General features: G+C 26.3%; 2 protein-coding genes and 1 pseudogene across 3 annotated transcripts; all 3 read right to left on the minus strand.

Moving 5' to 3' along the window:
- Positions 1-5,896: 5,896 nt before the first annotated feature.
- On the minus strand, positions 5,897-6,548 carry LOC112687301 (annotated as a pseudogene).
- Positions 6,549-6,663: 115 nt separating this feature from the next.
- On the minus strand, positions 6,664-7,128 carry LOC112687285. Its single transcript, XM_025559912.1, has one exon. It carries the CDS (start codon positions 7,126-7,128, stop codon positions 6,664-6,666), a length of 465 nt encoding a protein of 154 aa, XP_025415697.1.
- Positions 7,129-9,641: 2,513 nt separating this feature from the next.
- On the minus strand, positions 9,642-20,252 carry LOC112687298 (fatty acyl-CoA reductase wat-like). 2 transcript variants are annotated; one of them, XM_025559929.1, is made up of 9 exons: positions 20,151-20,252; positions 17,549-17,931; positions 17,057-17,305; positions 15,186-15,331; positions 14,996-15,105; positions 13,291-13,483; positions 10,839-11,081; positions 10,304-10,561; positions 9,642-9,936 (listed from the first exon to the last, which is right to left on the minus strand). In XM_025559929.1, exons 2-9 carry the CDS (start codon positions 17,897-17,899, stop codon positions 9,831-9,833), a joined length of 1,656 nt encoding a protein of 551 aa, XP_025415714.1. In that variant the 5' UTR covers positions 17,900-17,931; positions 20,151-20,252; the 3' UTR covers positions 9,642-9,830. The 2 variants fall into 2 exon arrangements, with proteins under 2 accessions (XP_025415714.1, XP_025415715.1); XM_025559930.1 differs by having other exon boundaries at positions 17,549-17,944.
- Positions 20,253-20,640: the final 388 nt, after the last annotated feature.

A 20,640-nucleotide genomic window follows, 5' to 3' on the forward strand; every position in this document is an offset into this window, starting at 1 on the left:
ACAAATTGAAATAATTACTTAAAATTAAAACTGGACTTCTGGAAGTATACATTTTTTCTGAAAAAAAAAAAATTTATTTATTTATTTTATTATTATTTTTATATTTTATTATTTTTATTTTATTTATTTTTATTTATTTATTCCCTATAAAACTTAGAAAAAATAATAAGATTCAAATCTGTTTTCAAAATTAAAATCGAGCATTCGGTACAAAGTAAATTTTTTCTCAGCTTTTCCGACTTTCATAATCTTACCAAAATTGAGATATTTTTAATCACAAAATAACCGAAGTGAATGAGTTTAATTTTTAAAATAGACTCATCCAAAAAAAAAATAATAAGAATAATAATAGTCGTCTTAACTCAAAAACATAACATTTTTACTGCGCATTTGCATACCGGAAGGTAAAATCCAGATAGTAGGCTGGCTACATGGGAAACTACCAAGGACGCACAAATCCCACACCATTAAACTTGGATTTTCATACTAAATTTAAAACCTTTTGTATTTAATGTATATGAATATTGTTGTATAATTGTAATAATTGTATTTACTGACGAATTATTCATTGGTTTTCAATACGAGTCGCAGCTCAGAAGTATAGAATATAAATTTAACATAACTAACGTATGATGGAAAAGTGTATAAGATAAATTATACAAAATCTAAAAAGGAAAAACATTTTTACAAATTTAGCTTAAGAATTAAAAGATGGATCCTCGTTGCCATAACGCATTATCTTATACAGTGGTTGGTTACAGGAATAATTTGTCGTACACAGTAACATAGTGAAAAGTTAGCGAATCTGTTATATATAGCACAAATTTCGAAGAACCGTTTGAGTATCTTATAACCCATCCATGGTCACCCGTATCGTGCAGATACTTGAGTTTAGAACGTAGATCAGTTAGCTACTTCCGTTGCATAAGAGTAAGATCCTCATGATTCTATGTATTACTCCAGCACTCAAAATTACGTAGTTTCCGTTTGTATTTAAGAACCATAGGGACATCAGATGGAGAATTGAGCTGAACAACAATAGGACAAAAACAGGATCCAATTGGGCCAACACGTTAAACTGAGATTTAAGGACACTGAATTAACAAGTCCCAAAATAGGTCATCAACCAATACTTTGTTAGTTTCCTAAGTTTCATTAACCGATGGGGAATATTAATTATCGTGAAATTGTGAGCCTTTGACAACCTCTTAAGAAATTCTTGATATTTGTTAGCTTAGAGATGGGAGGACCATTATAGTGCCCAGACTCCAGCTTACTAACTTTTTCATAAAGTGATCTTACTTCAGAAGCTAAAGAAGCTTTTTTCTCCTTAACAAGGTTTAATCAGTGGTAAGATTATCAAAAATAACAGCAGGAAATGATTTAAGACTAATCCCAAATCCTAATATATTATTTACGATTCTTTCAAGTTTACTATCATGGGAAGGTTAAATAGTAAAATACTTAAATACTCGCTTGAATAGAAATCAGAGATTTCCAAACATAATCTAAAGTAACTACTTTCTTAACAGTGGATTTCGTATTTATTTGTTTGCTAGAACGAGTGGACATAGGCGTTATAAGAATTATTATATAAGTAGAATGAAGTACCTTTAAGGAAACGAAATGGGCAAACGATTTGACTCAAGACACTCAATAAGATAAAAAAAATAGCTTAGAAAACAATATTATAGACCACTTGAATGATGAACAGCTGCATCACGTAAAAATTACATTGAGGTCGATCGCAGAAATCGACCACTAATCAGCTATAGTGTAGTTGAGTAGATAAAATTATGTGGTAGATTTAGCACGATCCAGTTTAAATATAAAATAAATTTCTTATCAAAAACGATAACGACACTAGTCAAGACGGAAAGCGATTAACGAGACACACGAAAAAATAAGCGATTAGAGGAGGCCCAGCGACACACGTCTGACCGTCATGAAAGTCGAAACTATACTGCGAATTATAAAATAGTTTTCATGGACTCGTATTATGTTATACTAAGATAAAAAGTACAATATTGTGCTCGTGAACATATGTATTTTTGTATTTATAACGGAAAATCGAAAACACCGTTTATAGGCAGTTATTATGAGATTCTCTTAACCACTTATAAGTTCTGAAATTTACAATGGTCAAAACGTTGTTGTCAATTTGATTGAAAACTGAAAACTGTTGACAAATAGGTAATATTATCATAACTGTAAAGAGCGCCACTCATTTTTTTGGCTTTGGCGCAATAAGAGCTAAAACTGCTACTACTATTACTACACTAAGTGAAAAGCTCCCAAATATGTCTATATAGAATTTATATACCCTTAGAGGCAAAGATTTTAAAAATGTTTAATTCTATTCAATCCAAAATTGTTTAATTGAGAAATTAAATGTATCTTAAACATGTGAATATACGGTATAAGCTCATCACTAAAATATTAGTACATATATAATAATACAATGTATGAAATATAGCTCTATTCCGTTTGAATCTTTGCCCTCGAATTTTAACATTCTTTTATTTAATTTTATTTTAACAAAAGTATACTTGCAATCTGTAATATTATTTTACAATAATTAAATTTGATAACACATCATACAATATACAAGTAAATTAAATAATGTAAGCAAGGAGGTCCACCGGTTTGGATAATCTTAGACTTGAGAGAGTAAAATTTATATTTTTAATTAATACAAGTTAGGATTCAAGAGATCTTAACACCAGTATCTTTTTAATCGGCGTGGAAGGTACATCATGAACATTTAAAATACTAATATATGCAATATAAATATGTATCAACTTACTAGTTATATAAAGTATTATTCATAATGAAGACTTACATTGACATTGAATAAAAGTTATTCTAAATGATAACAGGTAGACACAAGTGATTCAGTCATTTCCATACTAACGATTGCAACATTATTAATAATGTAATCGCCTTGGGTTCAAAACATACAATTGATTTGAAAAATGTATGTCACATTATTTTATGATATTTATTTATAGAAAAAAATTATATTTTGTTTAATAAAATATATTTTATTACAACCCTTTTTATACAAATTTAAAAATTAAATAAATATTTATTTTTATTTAATTATAGATTATAAAAATCAAAAAAATAATAATTATCAGGTTAATTAACATAAAATTTTTACGAGAATCTACATAAAACAATACTTCATCAAGTATATTAATATTTTTTACCATAAAATTATGTTTGTCTACATAATTTCAACAATTAGGAATCAAATTAAAACTCTTTTACAAATTGAAAGCAATCACTATGCAACTGTTTTTATAATCATTATTTAGTCGTGAGATTTCAGTTTTATTCTTCTTTTCCCATTTTTCTCTTTTTTTTTTTTATAAATATATGTGTTTATTTAATGTGATACTATACTTTGTCATTTTTTTTTAAATAAAAGACATATTTCACATTTTGACTGATCTGTTTTCAAATTGTCTATTAGGAGACAGTTTTTCTATTCTATTCTTCTCAATCAGTTCTAGTCCCTTGTTTCAAAAGTCTGCCTCAACTAGTGGCATGGCGAAATCAGAAATGTTCAGTGTCCTCAACATTCGCATTTTCGCAATCTGTGAAACGTTTTTTTGTCTCACTAGTCTGACTGTGTATATACAAAGTGTGTGAGCGAGGTTCCGAACAAGCCTCAATCTGTTTGATAGGTGTAACAAAGTTCAAATAAAAGATGGACTGTATATGTAGTTTCTTATTTATATGTATTTTCAAAATTAAATAAATATCAAGTATTGGTTTACAATAAATTAATAACAACAAATTAATAATAATAAACAAAGATTCTTACCACGTACTGCGCCACCGCAACACTCGACAGTAAAATCTTACGTGAGATAATAATAATAAGGTTTTGTGAAATAATCACGTGGCAATAACCAACGCAAGAGAAAAGACGACACGACATCGCAGTGGCCCATACATATATGTTAAGCCGGCACGAATCATGGGTGGCTACGAGGGGGGGCCAACCCCCCCAAACCCGTACCGTATTTATAAAAAAATCTATATTGTTAACAAGAAATGCATATTATAATATGGACTATTATACGATATGCACAAGTTAGAGCCATAGAGGTATGATGGTTGAAAGGAGTTTCTCCACACTTCGGAGACTACAAACCTGGCTTCGTTGAAGGATGACTGATGATAGACTATCAGCATTATGTCTAATTATTGTACTTATATCATAAAGTAGATATTCTAGAAAAAAAATAAATATAAATCATAATAATCAATAAATAAAAATAAATCATATTATTGATATTTTTGCCAATTTTAAAAATAGACGACTTGAATTTGTGTTGTAAAAATTGTTGTTTTGTTTTTGTTATAAGATTTTGTATAATTATAACTTGACCCCTCTAACCAAGGCTCAGGAGCCACTCCTGGTACAAATAGGTTTGTGGAAGAAAGGGGATTTATCGCGTCTAGAAAATTCGACCGTTATACAGATGCATGACAGTTATGACAGTTATGACTGGTGAAATTTAAAATTATGTACATTGGATATTAGTGTGTTACAATTATTTAAATATTTTAATTTTACAAAGGAAGGTAAGAATGACTTTGGTGTTGTTTTTATTGAGGGCTTTTTGGATTGTAAAAAGGTTTTAGGGTCTTTCGTAATCCTGAGAATTTTTGGCAGTCGACTATTATGTGTTGGATTGATAGGTTGACTCTGTAATGGCTGCTTCCTCTCTTTTGGAAATGCCTAATAAATTTTTCCATTATTGGACATGATGTTTTATGTTTCTGAGTTTGTTTAATAGATGTACGGTACTCCAATTGTTCTGCCAAAGGTCCATTGTTGTATTTTTTATGTTAATTATATCTGATGTAGTGATTTTGGTGATTTTTGTATAGGACTGTGATTTTATTGCTTCGTTAGCCTTAGAATCTGCTTTTTCATTCCCGGGAATTCCTACATGTGAAGGAACCCATATGAATGAAATAATTCTGTTCATTGTAAAAAGCAATCTTTGAATTAATTGCACAAGTTCATTCTCAGGGTGGGGATTTATAATTTATGTGATAGCACTGAAAGAATCATTGGGAATGATGGTTTGTCCAAATTTAAAGAAAAGACAATCTCTACTGCTTCGTATATTGCATATGTTTCAGCTGTATATATACTTTTGTTTTGTGATAAAGAGAACATATAGATTATAATATTTGCCTCATAATTTATATACATATATTTTTTTTTTTTTATATTTTAAGGCATACAATCTGTAAATAAATTATTACAATAAGTACGCATGCGGAAATATATATTATAGCTTGACATAACATGATAAAAGCAGCCACCCAATGGTGACACTTTATGACATGATTAGGTTGAATTTAAATTTACCTTTATATATTTAGTTAATTGATATTTAACCCTTCGTTAGTCACGTGGTTATTTATAACGTCATTGGTCGCGTGGGTTACTATTGTATCCCATCAATTTTAATCCTTAATAGTAAATTATGGCTTGATTAATACTTTTTTTAAATATATTATAATATTATACAACACTTCCAGAATGTGTATATATAATATTTAGTCCAAAATTACCATACAATTGTTCATAGTAAAATATAAAGTTATAAAATGCATAATATTAAATATCTAATTTTAATAATACTTTTATTTAATCTTACTTGGACAAAATCATAATTACAATAAATAACTTGACTATTATCTATACACACTGTTATTATACAGCTTAAAAATAAAAAAAATTACAAACTAAAATAATTAAACATTAAAAAAAAATGATTTCCGTTAACATATGAAATTAATAAAAAATTTATATCATAATTATTATTTAACGAATTTATTTATATATTTTAAAGATTATCATCCATTAAATCATTACTAGAATCCATGCAACTACTACATACCTTTGAGTAATGTTTTCCACATACCCAATGATTGCACTTATCACAGAAATTCCTTGTTATTTTATCTTCCGATCTAGGACAAAAGACACATCTTCCATTTGAGCCAGTTTTCTTTGGGAGATTCTGTTCAGTTTCTACGAATGGTATACCAGATATACGTGCAGCTTTGTGCCGTATTGTTCTTGGAAGATTCTGCATGGCAGCCCTTTTAAATACTTGAGGTTTAATCAACGACATAGACAAGTTTCTCAAATATACGCGACGTTTTAGAGTATTTGAAGTCAATTGATCGCAATGGTACAACATTTCTGAATTAATTCCTAAAAAATAAAAATAAAATAATAGATACATCAAAAAAATGTTAGACAATATTAAAAAAATATGAAAGTAGTATTATAAGCGTATAATGTATACCTGCAGTATTGATAAGATGAAAAAAAATCGTCAATGGCCATCTACGATTATTTCTTCCTGCATCATATGAACCACACATTTCATCTACCATATCAACAGCGCCTTTGGTGCTGTTGTAAAAAGTGATAATTTCAGGTTTTCTAGCATCATTTGTTGATTCGTCTATAGCTGCGTCATGATGCATTGATGATAAAAGTATAACTATTTTATTTGGCTTTGGTTTATAGGATAAAAGAGTAAGGTCTTTCTGAAAACCAAATATAGTACTATTTAGCTCACGATTTTTTGAAAATTGCTGTTGGAAAATAACTGGAATTTATTTTTTATTTTTCCGCATCGTACCAACTAATGTAATTTTATTTTTCAATAAATTTTCAGCCAATGGAATACTGGTATACCAATTATCTGTTGTTAAGTTTCTTCCAGATCCTAAAATTGGATTCATCAATCGCATAACTACATCAGATGGAGAGTTTGAAATATTATAAGGGCCAACTGGTTGCTTTGCACAGTAAACTTCCATATTCCACGTATACATCATTTTAGCGTCAACTAGTGCAAATATTTTTACACCATATTTTGCTGCCTTATTAGGCAAATATACTCTGAATGGGCACCTTCCTCGAAATTTGACCAGTTGCTCATCTATTGTTACATATTCTGATGGTGAAAAACATTTTTTACAATTTTCAACAAATAATTCGAAAAGTTCTCTAATTGGAGCTAATTTATCTATTTCACGTCGTTGAATACGATCACCCTCAGACATAACCTCAGACATCGAAGTAGAAATCGGAAACGCTTAAGGCTCATAGTTACATGAAAAATTTCAACGCCAAAACCCAACTAATCCCAAAGGTCTTCGAGATTTTGCCGTCCTGAACGGTTTACGCCAGCTAATATCAATAATCCAATTAAACTTTCAATTTCACTTTCCGAGGTTGGATTAGCATCTCTTTCTCTTTCGAAATTTCCCACGATAGATATTATATATTTATTAGTACAACTAGTAATTATACGAATAATCACGTTATCAAATAATAAATGAAAATATTCTGCAATGTTTGATTTATTTTTTGCAACTGGTTTACACCCGGGTAAATGAGTTATAATATTATGAGATCTGGTACGTACATTACTTGGAAACATATCTTTCAACCATTTAGTTTTCTTATCTTTTCCAAAATAAAACTTAGACCTTGATAAATCACTGCCAACTTCTAGGTCATCTTCGGTTTCTGAAATGTCGTGTTCACTGTCACTTGATTTTCTTTCAACATTATCCTAAACATAATCATCCACTTCATCGTTACTCATACAACCCACTTCATCATATCTGATGATGAATCATTTACAGCATCTAATAAGCTTAAAATACGGTTTTGTTCACGTTCATCCATAGTGAAATAAAAAAGAAAAAAATTGCAAAAATAATAAAAACAAATATAATCTACACCATTTTCTCATCAGTCGACGAAGAGGGTTACCAGGAATAGTGTCGGAATCATCATCATTTATATACTAATATTAATCTAATTGATTATATAAATATAAATAAGACAGTTTCTTCTCATCTATCCCAATACAATTTTGATAAAATAATATAATTTATGATCAATTTAAATTTATACTAGCATAAAACAAAAATTAATCAATATGTAATGACATACATATCATGTTTAACGTAATTTCTGACGTAACCTTCGTAACATTGATAAAAATATGGATTCGATCAACAAAATATTTGTCACTATTCAGCTTACAGATTTGTTTAACAAACAAAATTAATTTGTCAATTTATAATCACCTAGAAAAATTACAAATATTTATTTATTTTGATTAAACTTATGCAATTAATTTGATAATATTATATCATCATGGATAACATTATTTTAACAAAATATCTAATAAATAGTCTCAATCAAATATTTCATTAATATAAATAAATTTTTGATAAAAAACCATAAAAAAATTGTTGACAAGACCTATTGAACCTAGCTTCTAAAGGTAAGTCTTCAAAAAATCCAGGTAATTCATTTTGAAGGAAATATAGTAACACATTTCCACTTACATAAATCGGATGATTGTATTATTTAATGTATTATTTTTATTTAATATTAATATACTTACGTAATAAAGTAATTAATACAAACCAATCAACTAACATAACCAAAACAATAAAATATTAAATTTTATTAAATTGTATACGCTTGATTAGCAATTGCATAATATAAATTATAAACAAGCTTATTTAAATGTATCACAATAAATCTAAGTCAGATGTATAATTTTAACCAATGTCCAATGCATACATTTATCAATTACTGTATGTATGTATAGTACATTTTACATAAAACACTATTAACTATTTTATAAAAAAAACGTAAATAAAATATTCAACAAAAATTCTCAAAAAAGTTTTATATTGGACAAAGACAAATTTAGGTTTTTACAAAAGTATAATAATTTATAATGTAAATACAATTTTTGTTAGACTGAACAAACTAATTTCTTAACTTAAAAATATAATAATAATACGGTTTTATACTTTTATCATTCAAGTACATTTCATTGTCAGAATGAATGACAAAATAATAATAATTGATTAAAAAAAATGTATATGGAAAATAATTAATACATATTGTTTAGTGAATATAATAAGATTTACCAAATTGACAATTTACTATCGGTTTAAAAAAATAAACTACTGCAGTACATGAAATATTTTATTAATATAACAATATTAAATACTATCATATTTGTATTAATTATTTAAATTATTATATTAATTTTTATTATATTTATATTTTACAAATTTTGTATCATTTTGATAAAATATTGTCAGCACAATAATTAGTTGATTTATTAATTATCTACAAATATTTTTGGAAGGTTTACTAATAGCATTTCTTTCAGTATATTATAAATAAGCACTAAATTTAAACTAAAGATCATTAAATTAATTAATTAAACTAAAGTCCAACCTGCAAATTATAATTTTAGTATATTGCCAAATAAATATTTTATTTTGAAAGTAATAAAAAGTAAGTGTAATAAGTAAGAAATAACGGGAATCAAAAATATCTAGTAAATTCGATTTTCTTAAATAAAATATAAATAAAATACATCCTATTTATTTATGTCTGCTTTTTATTTTATGAAAATACAAATATTATCATATCTTTGAGTTTCTCAGAAGCATTATAAACAATTAAAATTAAAATTAAAATACATATATTTTTTACTTAGAAATACTACTAAAAAAAAATATAATTTCTTATACTAATTGACCTGTAAATAATAAATTCATCAAAAAATAAACAACAGCTATTGCCAAGTAATTTATAATTTTGTTTATGGTATTCCCCTTATAAACATATTGAGTTAAGACAAATTAAACTAATTCATGATTTAAAATTCTAAAAAATTCTTACATTTGATAAAGGTACATTCAAATGGTATTTAATCCAACAGATAATTTGTTTACGTGAATCCAGTCAATTTTCTTAGTAAAGACACGAAAAATACTAATAAGTACAGCAATGAAGCATATACTATTATTAACAAAACTTTATGTGCATAGTATAATCTGAAAATAATAAAACAATAAATACACATTAATAATTAATAATTATAATTTTATAAATTGCAAAATTGCATGAATGTTTCATCAAATTCAGATAATATTTTATATAGTAATTCAAATAATAACAATAGATTAAATTGGGTTAGGTTACAATAAAGTAGGTTTGTTTGCAACTTTATAAAGAATATCTAAATCTGATAATCTGAATAGAATTCATAAGCGAAATGTTTATATCATGATTATTTACAGACATTTAAATAACTATATTATTACATCTTATTTTAACAATTAACTAATTGTATTTATAATTAACCGTTGACTTAGGGCTTATTTCATAATATGTCATGTATTTTTAAACGATGAAACTCACTTTTCCCATTTTTTCCTTGCTGCAGGTAATGTGTGTAAATCATCTTTTACGAGGTAAACTCTTAATCCAAGACAATGTGCTTGGCAAAATTTTTCCCATGAAAGTTGGTTTATATCAAAATTAAACAGTTCTTTATCTTGACTATCGAGATTCTCCCACAACTTTAGTATTTTTTCGTTGCTGAACTTCCAATTTCTATTAGCGTAATATGCTAATATAGCATTAACTTTACCCATTTTTTTATAAATTTTAGTCAACCTATTTGAAAAACACAACATATACAGATATAATAATTATAATAAAAACAGCAGATATTCAATACAAGTACAAATAATTTAGTAGAATTATTGTGGTAGAAAATCATGATGAATGTAGATTAAGTAATTGTTTCAATTTGTTTACTATTTTTCGGCGTTTTGTGGGTTATAATTATTTATTTATTAAAAAACGTAGAATTAAATCGAGGGGGAGGGTAGTGAGAAATTCTTAGACCTAGTAAAAAAAAATATTATATTTTATTTAAATTATTACGCACATAGGTTTTTGTCCAGTTAATAAAGCCAATCCGTCCAATATATACCCTGGTATGATGTGATAAAATATATTCAACAAGGAGAAAAGAAATTGATTGTTGGTCGTTGAAAAAGAAAAGTACCAAACCGCCCGAACAGAGGGCCATAAAATGCCATAACGTCTATTCATTTCAGTGAAATTTCTCCAAGTGATTGGTTTTTGTTCTGAACTTGAATACGTGTATATAGGAATTTCATTCACTTTCCTGTAGTTATATAACACAAATAAATAATATTATTTTTAATAATAAGTAGAAAAATTAAATTAAATTAATAATAAGAATGCTCATTTTGCGAACGTGCTAAATTCTTGATTTATTAACATGTTTTAAAGAATACATTTTAATTCCATATATAACTCAAACAGAATTTGGTCACTTACGCGAAGAAACCTACACGAATTAAATAACTTAGTTTGTAAATAAAGTTTTTATATTTTAGTAAATAACCTATTTTTTAATAATGGTTAATAAAAATTCAACTATATCAAATTCTCATATTTTGATATATATTATAATAGTAGTTCATTTGAATACCTATATTCTATTATAGAATAAATAAAAATAATAATGAAAATAGTGAATTGTATTTAATTTTCATGATCAATAATAATTGTAATATTCAATAATATCAAATAATACAATATTTATTAAAAATAATTTCTGAAATTTGATGCTAAATAATTACATAAAAAACATTGGTTTACAAAAATATAAAAAAAATACAGAGTATTTTTCCATAAATATATAGATTTATAATAGGAAAAAAATAATTTGGAATGTTATGTAATATAATTGTCAAATAAATCACAGTAAACAAGTATTAAAAATGCTAAACGATTTTTCATGTTTTAATTTATTAATTCACAAAGCTTTGTGGAATCTTCTATTTTATTTATAATCACTTAATTTTAAATCATAATTAGAAAGATAAGCCCACAGCAGGCGCATAAACAAGTATTTATTTGGGGTAGAAAATAATTAAATTTTTTCAAAATGGTTGGGGCTAAATTTGTAATAAAGTGGTATATATCGTATGTTTTAATTCGTCGTTACTACAATACAATCCATGGAGGAGAGAGGGTGATTGCTCCCCTAAATTACGTGCCTAGCCCAAATTAATATTTCGGTTCACTAGTGTTCCCCTAACTCAAATTATTGTATCAATACTGCGCTCTTCTGGACATGGTAACTTCGGAAGCACTTCAAATATTTTTAAGTACCTATTCATTGATAATAATAGCATAATTTACTGTAATATTGGATGTGCAATTCACGTGGGCTCAACACAAGATTTTGCTACGTAATTTTTTTTATTTAATGTTTAAGACCCACATTTTCTTAATTCGTGGTGATACTTTGAAATACACGATTAATATTATGTAATAGCTATTTTTAGTTTATACACAAATCAATCAACTAATAAACGAAAAATATAGATATTATAATTTAATTATTAATTTCAAACCGTAATGGATATTTTAAGATGTTAAATCAATAACTCAATGATTAAAAAATACGCAATAGATCTAAAATTTAGACTCTAAATGCATTTGCTTTGTAATATTTTAAGATATTAATGTTTCCTAATTAAATTTGCCAATCCATAAAAATTAATAAATGAAGAATAGAAAATAAATCATCCAAAACAAATACAGTGGTCGCCGCATATAGTGATCACATTCGTTCGAGAGAACTGTGATCATTATAAACGGAAATCACTATAAGCGCCGACTCGAAAATACATTTTTTTTCACTAATTGAAAGCGTGCTCCTACTAGCCATAATACAATATACAACTACATACTATACAAACAGTACACTGAACGACGGACGAAAACCAACTAGGCATAAAGTGTAAAAATATCGATACTTGTGAGAATAAAAACGGTTTCAAACATGTACGAATGTACGATATGAAGTGTCGCTTATTACGTGGGTTACATTAAATAAGATTAACTCGATTAAAGTTCACGATTAAGATAATTGTCATTCGTAATCGTTTTCCCTATACACAAAAAGAGGTGATATTATTGTAAATTATACTTATATTTTATATTTCTGATGATTATTTCTGATCACAATAACCGAAAACCTGAATACTGTAAGCGACGAAAAATGCACTTATAACGGCTGTTTGTTCCGTTCCTGGCATTTTTGATCACTATAAGCGGCTGATTCTTATGACCAGTGAACACTATAAGCAGCGACCACTGTATATTAATCCTCCCTTATTTCAAAATCTGCAAAATATACCGGGTGAAATGTACCATCTACCGTCAAGCCCGTTTCGCACACAACGGTTTCATCTGTACAATTAAGTTCCTTACGGATGTTGTTTTTACACTGGATGGATTTCCCTCGTAAATCGTCAATGCGACTAGATTTGGTTAGGTAATTTAAGCTAAGAGTTTACCGATTTGTTCCAGTTTCTTTGGCAGCACATATAAGAGCATTAATAGTCATGTCAACCGGTACCATATCAGATGTAGTAGTGGAATGTAAATAATAGGTATGAAGGACTCCAGTACCAGCTCCAACTATAATTCCAGTAGGACCGTATACATTATCTATCCAACCTCTTACTGGTTCTCGATAAGTAGCTATCACTGTGAAAATCGTATAATATGTGTTATAGAATTATTAATAACAAATGCTCATTAAATAAAACGTATCTAAGATTTTTTTTTAGACCTTCAAGTATTTATTCCAGCGATGAATTTGCCGAATATAAAGTTACCGTATTCGACGAAGTCAACATTTTCATTTACTATGTCAATTACATAAAATACTTATTGTCATACTCATAGTTATCGTGGACAAATTGTTTAATTGATAAATACATATTATTATTGCTTTTACTATAATTTGAAAAACTTAATATTTTCAAATTACTTATCATCAGGGCTTGTAAGTTACTTGAACATGCATTTGCATTTTTTTTTTTTTTTTGCTACATCGGAAAGCATGCTAAGTGAGATACAAATCCGTTTCATAACAATGGTAATAAAAATATAAAGTTTAATAAAGTATCTTTTTGCATATTTTGTGTGTATTAGCATATTTGGCATTTAGTTGATTTTTTTGAAATTATTATCGCATATTATTTTATATAAATTCAGCAAAATCATTATTCGTGGAAGTTAAAAAAAATAAGTTAAATAAATACTTAAATTCATTCTTATTTACTTTTCCAAACATGTTTACAAAATATTAGTATTTTATCAGTATTTTTATTTTGTAAGACATTGAGTTTAATAAGTTGAAAATAGTATCACGAAAACAATGTTATTACGCACCGCTACCAATCTCCTCTTATTGACAATCTGCATTGCAATCTATCAATTTATTTTCGTCGCAACGTGTGTTCATTAATTATAATTTTAATAAAATTTAATCGAAGAAATAAAATATAACTTTTAAAAATATGAGTAAATAATACTGATTATTTTAAAAAATGCTTATACATTATTTTTTTCGTGCATAGTTTAAGATTTTTAATGCGTATAAATGCATATTTTGATTTTATAGGGCATATTTTAATGCATAATTTATCAAATGTTGGTGCATTTTTGCATGCTTAATTTTACGTTTTTAAATGCATAAACTTACGAGCCTTACTTATCAATACTTGTATTGATGCTTTTAATCGTATTCGTGTTTCATTTCAAAAATATTAATTTTTAGAATATTTCCCAACATACAAATTTCTATTGCACTTGTTTTTTGTGAGCTCGAGATGGCAATATTTTTATTTGAAAAGGTAAAAGATTCTTTTTCAATTTTTGGTAAATTCCATCAACCCATAATTATTTTTTATAATTTAAAAGTCAATTGCACATAGAAAATAAATTCGAATTAACCATTAAAAATGTATAAAACAAAATTAGTTCATAAATGGCTGACTAATATCAGATATCAAGACTATCGACGGCTTTTGACATAAAATAATGGTTAAATACATTTTTTCACTTATAAGAAAATATTTGCTAATCAATGAAATTCTAAATAACATAAAATTAAACTATTATAAAAAAATAGTTGCTTACTTGAAAAGTGCTTACTCAAATAACTGTGTAATATAGGAAAAATAAAATTATAAATTATAATTGAATACTTACCAACAGTGGGTCGAAACACCACAATTGGAAGGTCTTGTGCTTCTCTTCGAATAGCATCCTCTGCTAAGGATTTCGTGAATGAATAAGTATTTGGTAAATCACCAATGATTCTAAAAATAGTTGTTGTTATATTTATAATTACTATTCTAATGCCAAAAATATAATTATTAAAATATTGATATTTACTTACTCTTTAGTCATTTTTATAAGTGTTTTGTCGTCATAAGAAGAAAGCAATTTAATAATATCTTCATAGTCAGCAATAGGATTGTAAAACTTTTCATAGATTTCTTTTCGATTACAATTTGCATATGCCGTAGAAATATGCGCTATGACCTAATACATTTAGATATCATAATAAAACTGTGTACAATATAAGTGTAAAATAGTGTAAAATATAAGTGTATTTAAAAGTATATATAAAAACCTATTTACAGATAAAATGATCATATCGCATACTTATTTTATATTTATTTCCTAGTTTATATTCTTCATTGTGTGATGAAATAACAGATTTTTCTATTAATAATAAGGTCAATAACATTTTCATATATTTATAATGTATCCATATTTATATATGTATACATTATAATTATTAAAATAATAATATTATAGTCTTTAAAAGTTTAATGTAATGATTCTAATACATTATTATAGCCTACTGTTAAAACTGGATCAATATTGTCAATAAAATAATAATATAATTTGGAGCGAAAAAATATATTTATGCCTGTGATAATGCTGATAATTGTAATCATTCATAATTATTATCCTAGTTTAAGTTTAAATTATAATTTATCAAATACTTAACTATTTAAATTAATATAAACAATTTTTACAAGATTTTTCATTCAAATTTAATAAATCACCGTAACCTCTTGATTTTAGAACTTTCCGTTCCTACCATTCACTTCATTCATTTAGGTGATCCTAAAGGCGACTAATCAGTTCGTAATTTTTATTTAATTAAAAAAATCTTTATACTGTTTCAGTAGTCAGTGAATCAATATATGGAATTCTACATTCTTTCATACATTTTCATTTTTACTAATAAATATTTAATAGCAGGATTTAATTCCAAATACAAAAATGAAGGGACATATTATAAATTATAACTTGCACTTATTGCATTGAAATAATGAACAACTGTATGAGGTACTGTCGGTCAATTTTATCATTCAAATTCTGAGGCACTGTGACTATTCTATCACCCGATAATAACGATCTACGTCTGGTAAAAATTATCGAACGACCATGTCGGTACAATTATGACTAAGCCTTCGACCAAATCCGTTAATATAATCCGATGAAATTAAATTTGGTTCGATAGATATCCGACGTCGCTCTAATCGACCGATACGGTCGAAAGTACTGAAATCACTTGTACGAATATAATATCTAATTTATTAAAATTATCGGGTGAGTTTGACCGACGTTAGTCAAATCGGCCGATATTGATGCTACTATGACCGTAATCTAAAACACATGGGCGTAACCTATTAAATAATTTAGCCTTCTTTTATACACGTCATAAAGTTCCATCAATATATTGCTTCTACCCTCAAGACATCAGTCTTTAAAATCTTAATCTATTTATTATATAATGTTATACTATAATATTTTATTTTATATTTTATGCTAACTTTACAACACTTGAACTTATTGTAAAACCTATATTTACAGATTGTTCAATTGCAAATAAAATATATATATATAAAATGCGTTACTATTAAATAAACTTTAAGGATAACATTTTATAAAATTATTTTAATACATTTTATGAAATCTATAAATTAATAAATCACAAGTCCATAACTTAACTACAATATAATTTTTAGTGATTAAAATGTTAGACTAATAATATGTTATTATTAAGATACATAAAAATAATTATAAATATAATTTTAAATGTTTCAATTTTTCGATTTGATAAAATATATTGGTTATATAATATGGATAATAATTATTCAATCATCAATTAGCATAAGTACATAATTTATATATATATATATATATATATATATATATATAGATCTTTAATAAATTAATCTCAAATCTTACTTTTAAGTTGGTTACTTCCTTAGCCAATTTGAGCAATTCTCTAGTTCCTAAAACATTAATGTTCATTGCTACACGTATATGTTCATCAAAACGTACAGTGGCAGCTCCATGAAAAATAACTGTTACTTCGTTAATCAGCTTATTTCGATCAGTGATACTAAGTCCAAGACCAAACAAAGAGCAGTCACCGGCTAAACCAGAAACTTTGTGATAATATTTGGGTACTTCATGTTTTAATCGTTTGAATAACTGAAATATAATTTTAAATTATGAACTATTAATTTCATGTTTAGTTGAAATGTTTGTACAATTCAATAAACATAACGTAAAATCTGATTTATTACAAACTATAATCTCCATTTATTCCAAGAATAATTTTATTTCCACCCGAATTATATTAACAGTGACGTTTAATAAATAAGTGAATATTTATACAGAAAAAACAATACGTTTCTAAAACAAATTTAATGCAATAAGACTTATTATATTTACCCTATCTTCAAATATATCTTCTAATCGTTGTTCAATGTTTTTGCCTTTTTTAAACCGGATCAACAAATAAATATGCTTAATATGAGGACACAATCTGAGCAATTTTTCCACAAGCATCTTGCCCATAAAACCTGTACCACCGGTTATAAATACTACTGCATTACGGAAAAATTCTTGTACTGGACTTCCAATTTCGGATTCATGAACTTCTCGAGGTTCATTGAAACTCCGTTCGCCCAAAAGTTCCAAAGGATCAATGTAATATTTAGAATTTATAATATCTTTGACAGGCACCAATGGTACACTATCTGTTTTCTTTGCTAAATCTGTACGATACAAATCGAGAGCCATACTTCAATACTCGATTTGACAAACAACTGTAACTACATAAGCAAACTGTTAATGTTCAAACATACAGAATGAGATTTAATAAATCGTACCAACAAATTAATAATGTATATTAATTTATTGTTAATTTATGTTTTTATTATTTACAATTAATAAATACCATATTACTTTCAAAAGTTTGATTGAAATGAGAATGGGTTAATAAAAATACATTTCATTGCCTGATTTTTTTTTTATATACCTACCTATTCATTTTAAATCTAAAAAATAGCGAAACTTCTAATCCAAGTAGATTCTATGACCACATGAGATACAGAGATTAGCGAGTGTATTAGTCTTTTATACTAGAAATTAATTTACCATTGATTTCTAAAAAACAATTCTTAATGAAAAATGTCCATATAAATCAGCTTTGTAAAATTATATTTTTATTATTGTCTACACAAAAAAATATATGAAAAATGTTGTTTCCAATTTTCAAGACTTAAGTATAAAAACTGAAAATGTTATGAAATTTTGATTGAAAAATGCTGCTAGATTTATTGATTTTATCAATTTGTTAACATTTAATAATCAGACGATCGTAAATCTAAACTCGATTTTTCTTTTCATTAATTAGAATGAAAAATTTTGTATACAATTTTCATGAATTTGCGTCAAACCTAAATTATTATTTCAATAGTTACGAAGTAAAACCTAATAAGACATTACAATTTAATTTTCTATAGTTCAGAAAAAAAAATAATATTTTGAAAATTATATTGTCTATACCATTGAAACTTTTATGCCTCTATGATTAATAGTTTTGAGAAGATAACGAAAATTAATTATGTAGATATAGATTACAGATATGCCATACATTATGCCACTTATTTTTAAAAATTTTCATAAGTTTTTCATAATTATTAAATAAAATTATCATAAAATAAACCATCAAAAGTCACCAATAAAAAAAAATGCAACTGAAAAGTTAAAAAAAATTTTTATAAACGTTACAAAATCAAATGTTGACAAATTTGTATACTCCAACAAATTTCTATGGAACGATATTAATAATTTAGTTATTATTCTAAAAATATAAAATGTAGAAAATTTAAACATTTACTGAATAAAATAATATTAGTACTATTAAAAAATTTCATAGTTCTGAAATATTTTAATGAAACGTATGATGTGTAAGGCATAAAAAATTTGGTTTGATAACTATATCAAACATCTTTATAAATATAAACTAGTCCATCTGACTCAGGGCCGTCCCGAAGATGAAAATCAAGCGGAGGGGGGGGGTGAATAATATGAAAAATACCGATTACAATTTTTTTACTCAATGTTTGTAGTATAATTAACTATATGTAGTCGTAGTTTTACTTTTTAACATACGTATAATGTTTAATATATGTGTCAGTGTCGCACGTTCTTAAAATTGATAATTTAGTTATATATATAATAAGTAGTTATATAAATTTTATTCGTATATATACTGTATTACGAAATATGTAATATTTATTTTCCGTAAGTAAAATTAGGTCCTTCTAGGCTATAATGAAACAAGTCCGACTGCTGACTGGTGTTTTTTTTTGTGGGGGGGGGGGGGGAAACACCCCCAAGACCCCCCTTCGGGACGGCCCTGATCTGACCTAATTTAATCAGAATCGTTTTTCCGAGGGCAATGGTTTATTAGTTTCAAGTTTAAATGACCAATACAATAATATCTTTCATATCTTTACATTTCAATCCAATCTAGGATTTATTAAATTCATTGAAATTTAACACTAATATTCAAAAACTAATTCTTAAGTTAAAATTATTTTATTTATCGACTATTTATAAATATTACATATATAAGTATACATTTAAATGAATATAGTAGTGTGAAAACATATATCCCCTGAAAAATATCGGTACATTAATCCTCTAATCTAAACTAATTTTAAATACCATTAATAAATAATTAACTGAGTTAAGTATTCGATTTTTAAATAAATAATTATTTTTTAGAAATATTCCGCTTAATTAAATACGAAATTAAAAATAGCAAAAGCATTTATTTTACAGTAACGTATAGAAGTTAAAACTTAGAAATAATTATTTTCTTAAATGTATAATTTTATTAAAAATATGTAAGATATTAATAAGATATTTTGATAAAATAACATTAAAAATTGTAACAATGACGTTTCTAAAAGGTTACTTTAATTACACTAACTATTTGCATTTTTAGATTATTTTATTTTATTTTTAAAAGTATACTTACAGTTAGTATTTAGTTACACTTCACTTATGATAAATATATGGACGAATTCAATAAGAAATTTGATAATTTTTCAGAATGAAATACTTTAGATGAATTACTACAGCGAAGTGAACGCAAAAACAAATTATCATTACATCGAAAATTAATTTATAATTCTATAAACTAATAATAGAGAGGGGATTATGAGCAACAGAAAAATATATTCCCATTCCTAATGAGTTTTTATACTCACATATAATTATGTTCTCGTATTTTAATTTAAAGAAAATTTATAATTCTTGCTATTTATTCATTAACTATTATTTCCTTATAGTATACAATTAATAATTTGCAATTTAATTAATATCTAATTCGTAAATTTTATATTATTACCACCATTATTCTATAGAATATATTCTAGTATCAACTACAAAATAAATACGGAGTCAATTAATTGAAAAGTCAATAACTGTAACTCATGATATAGAAAGAATTTTCAAGTGGATTATTT

The sequence above is a fragment of the Sipha flava genome, unplaced genomic scaffold (genome assembly GCF_003268045.1).
Source record: "Sipha flava isolate LNK unplaced genomic scaffold, YSA_version1 339_pilon_pilon, whole genome shotgun sequence".
NCBI classification, from domain to species: Eukaryota; Metazoa; Arthropoda; class Insecta; order Hemiptera; family Aphididae; genus Sipha; species Sipha flava.

Bases quoted from the DNA above. Each gene is read 5' to 3' on its own strand.
- LOC112687285 (XM_025559912.1), bottom strand. From the start codon at position 7,128: ATGTCTGAGGTTATGTCTGAGGGTGATCGTATTCAACGACGTGAAATA.
- LOC112687298 (XM_025559929.1), bottom strand. From the start codon at position 17,899: ATGGCTCTCGATTTGTATCGTACAGATTTAGCAAAGAAAACAGATAGT. The intron at 15,106-15,185 runs GTAAGTAAATAT...AACTATTTTTAG, and splicing joins CTTATAAAAATGACTAAAGA to AATCATTGGTGATTTACCAA. The intron at 9,937-10,303 runs GTGAGTTTCATC...TATTATTTTCAG, and splicing joins GCAAGGAAAAAATGGGAAAA to ATTATACTATGCACATAAAG.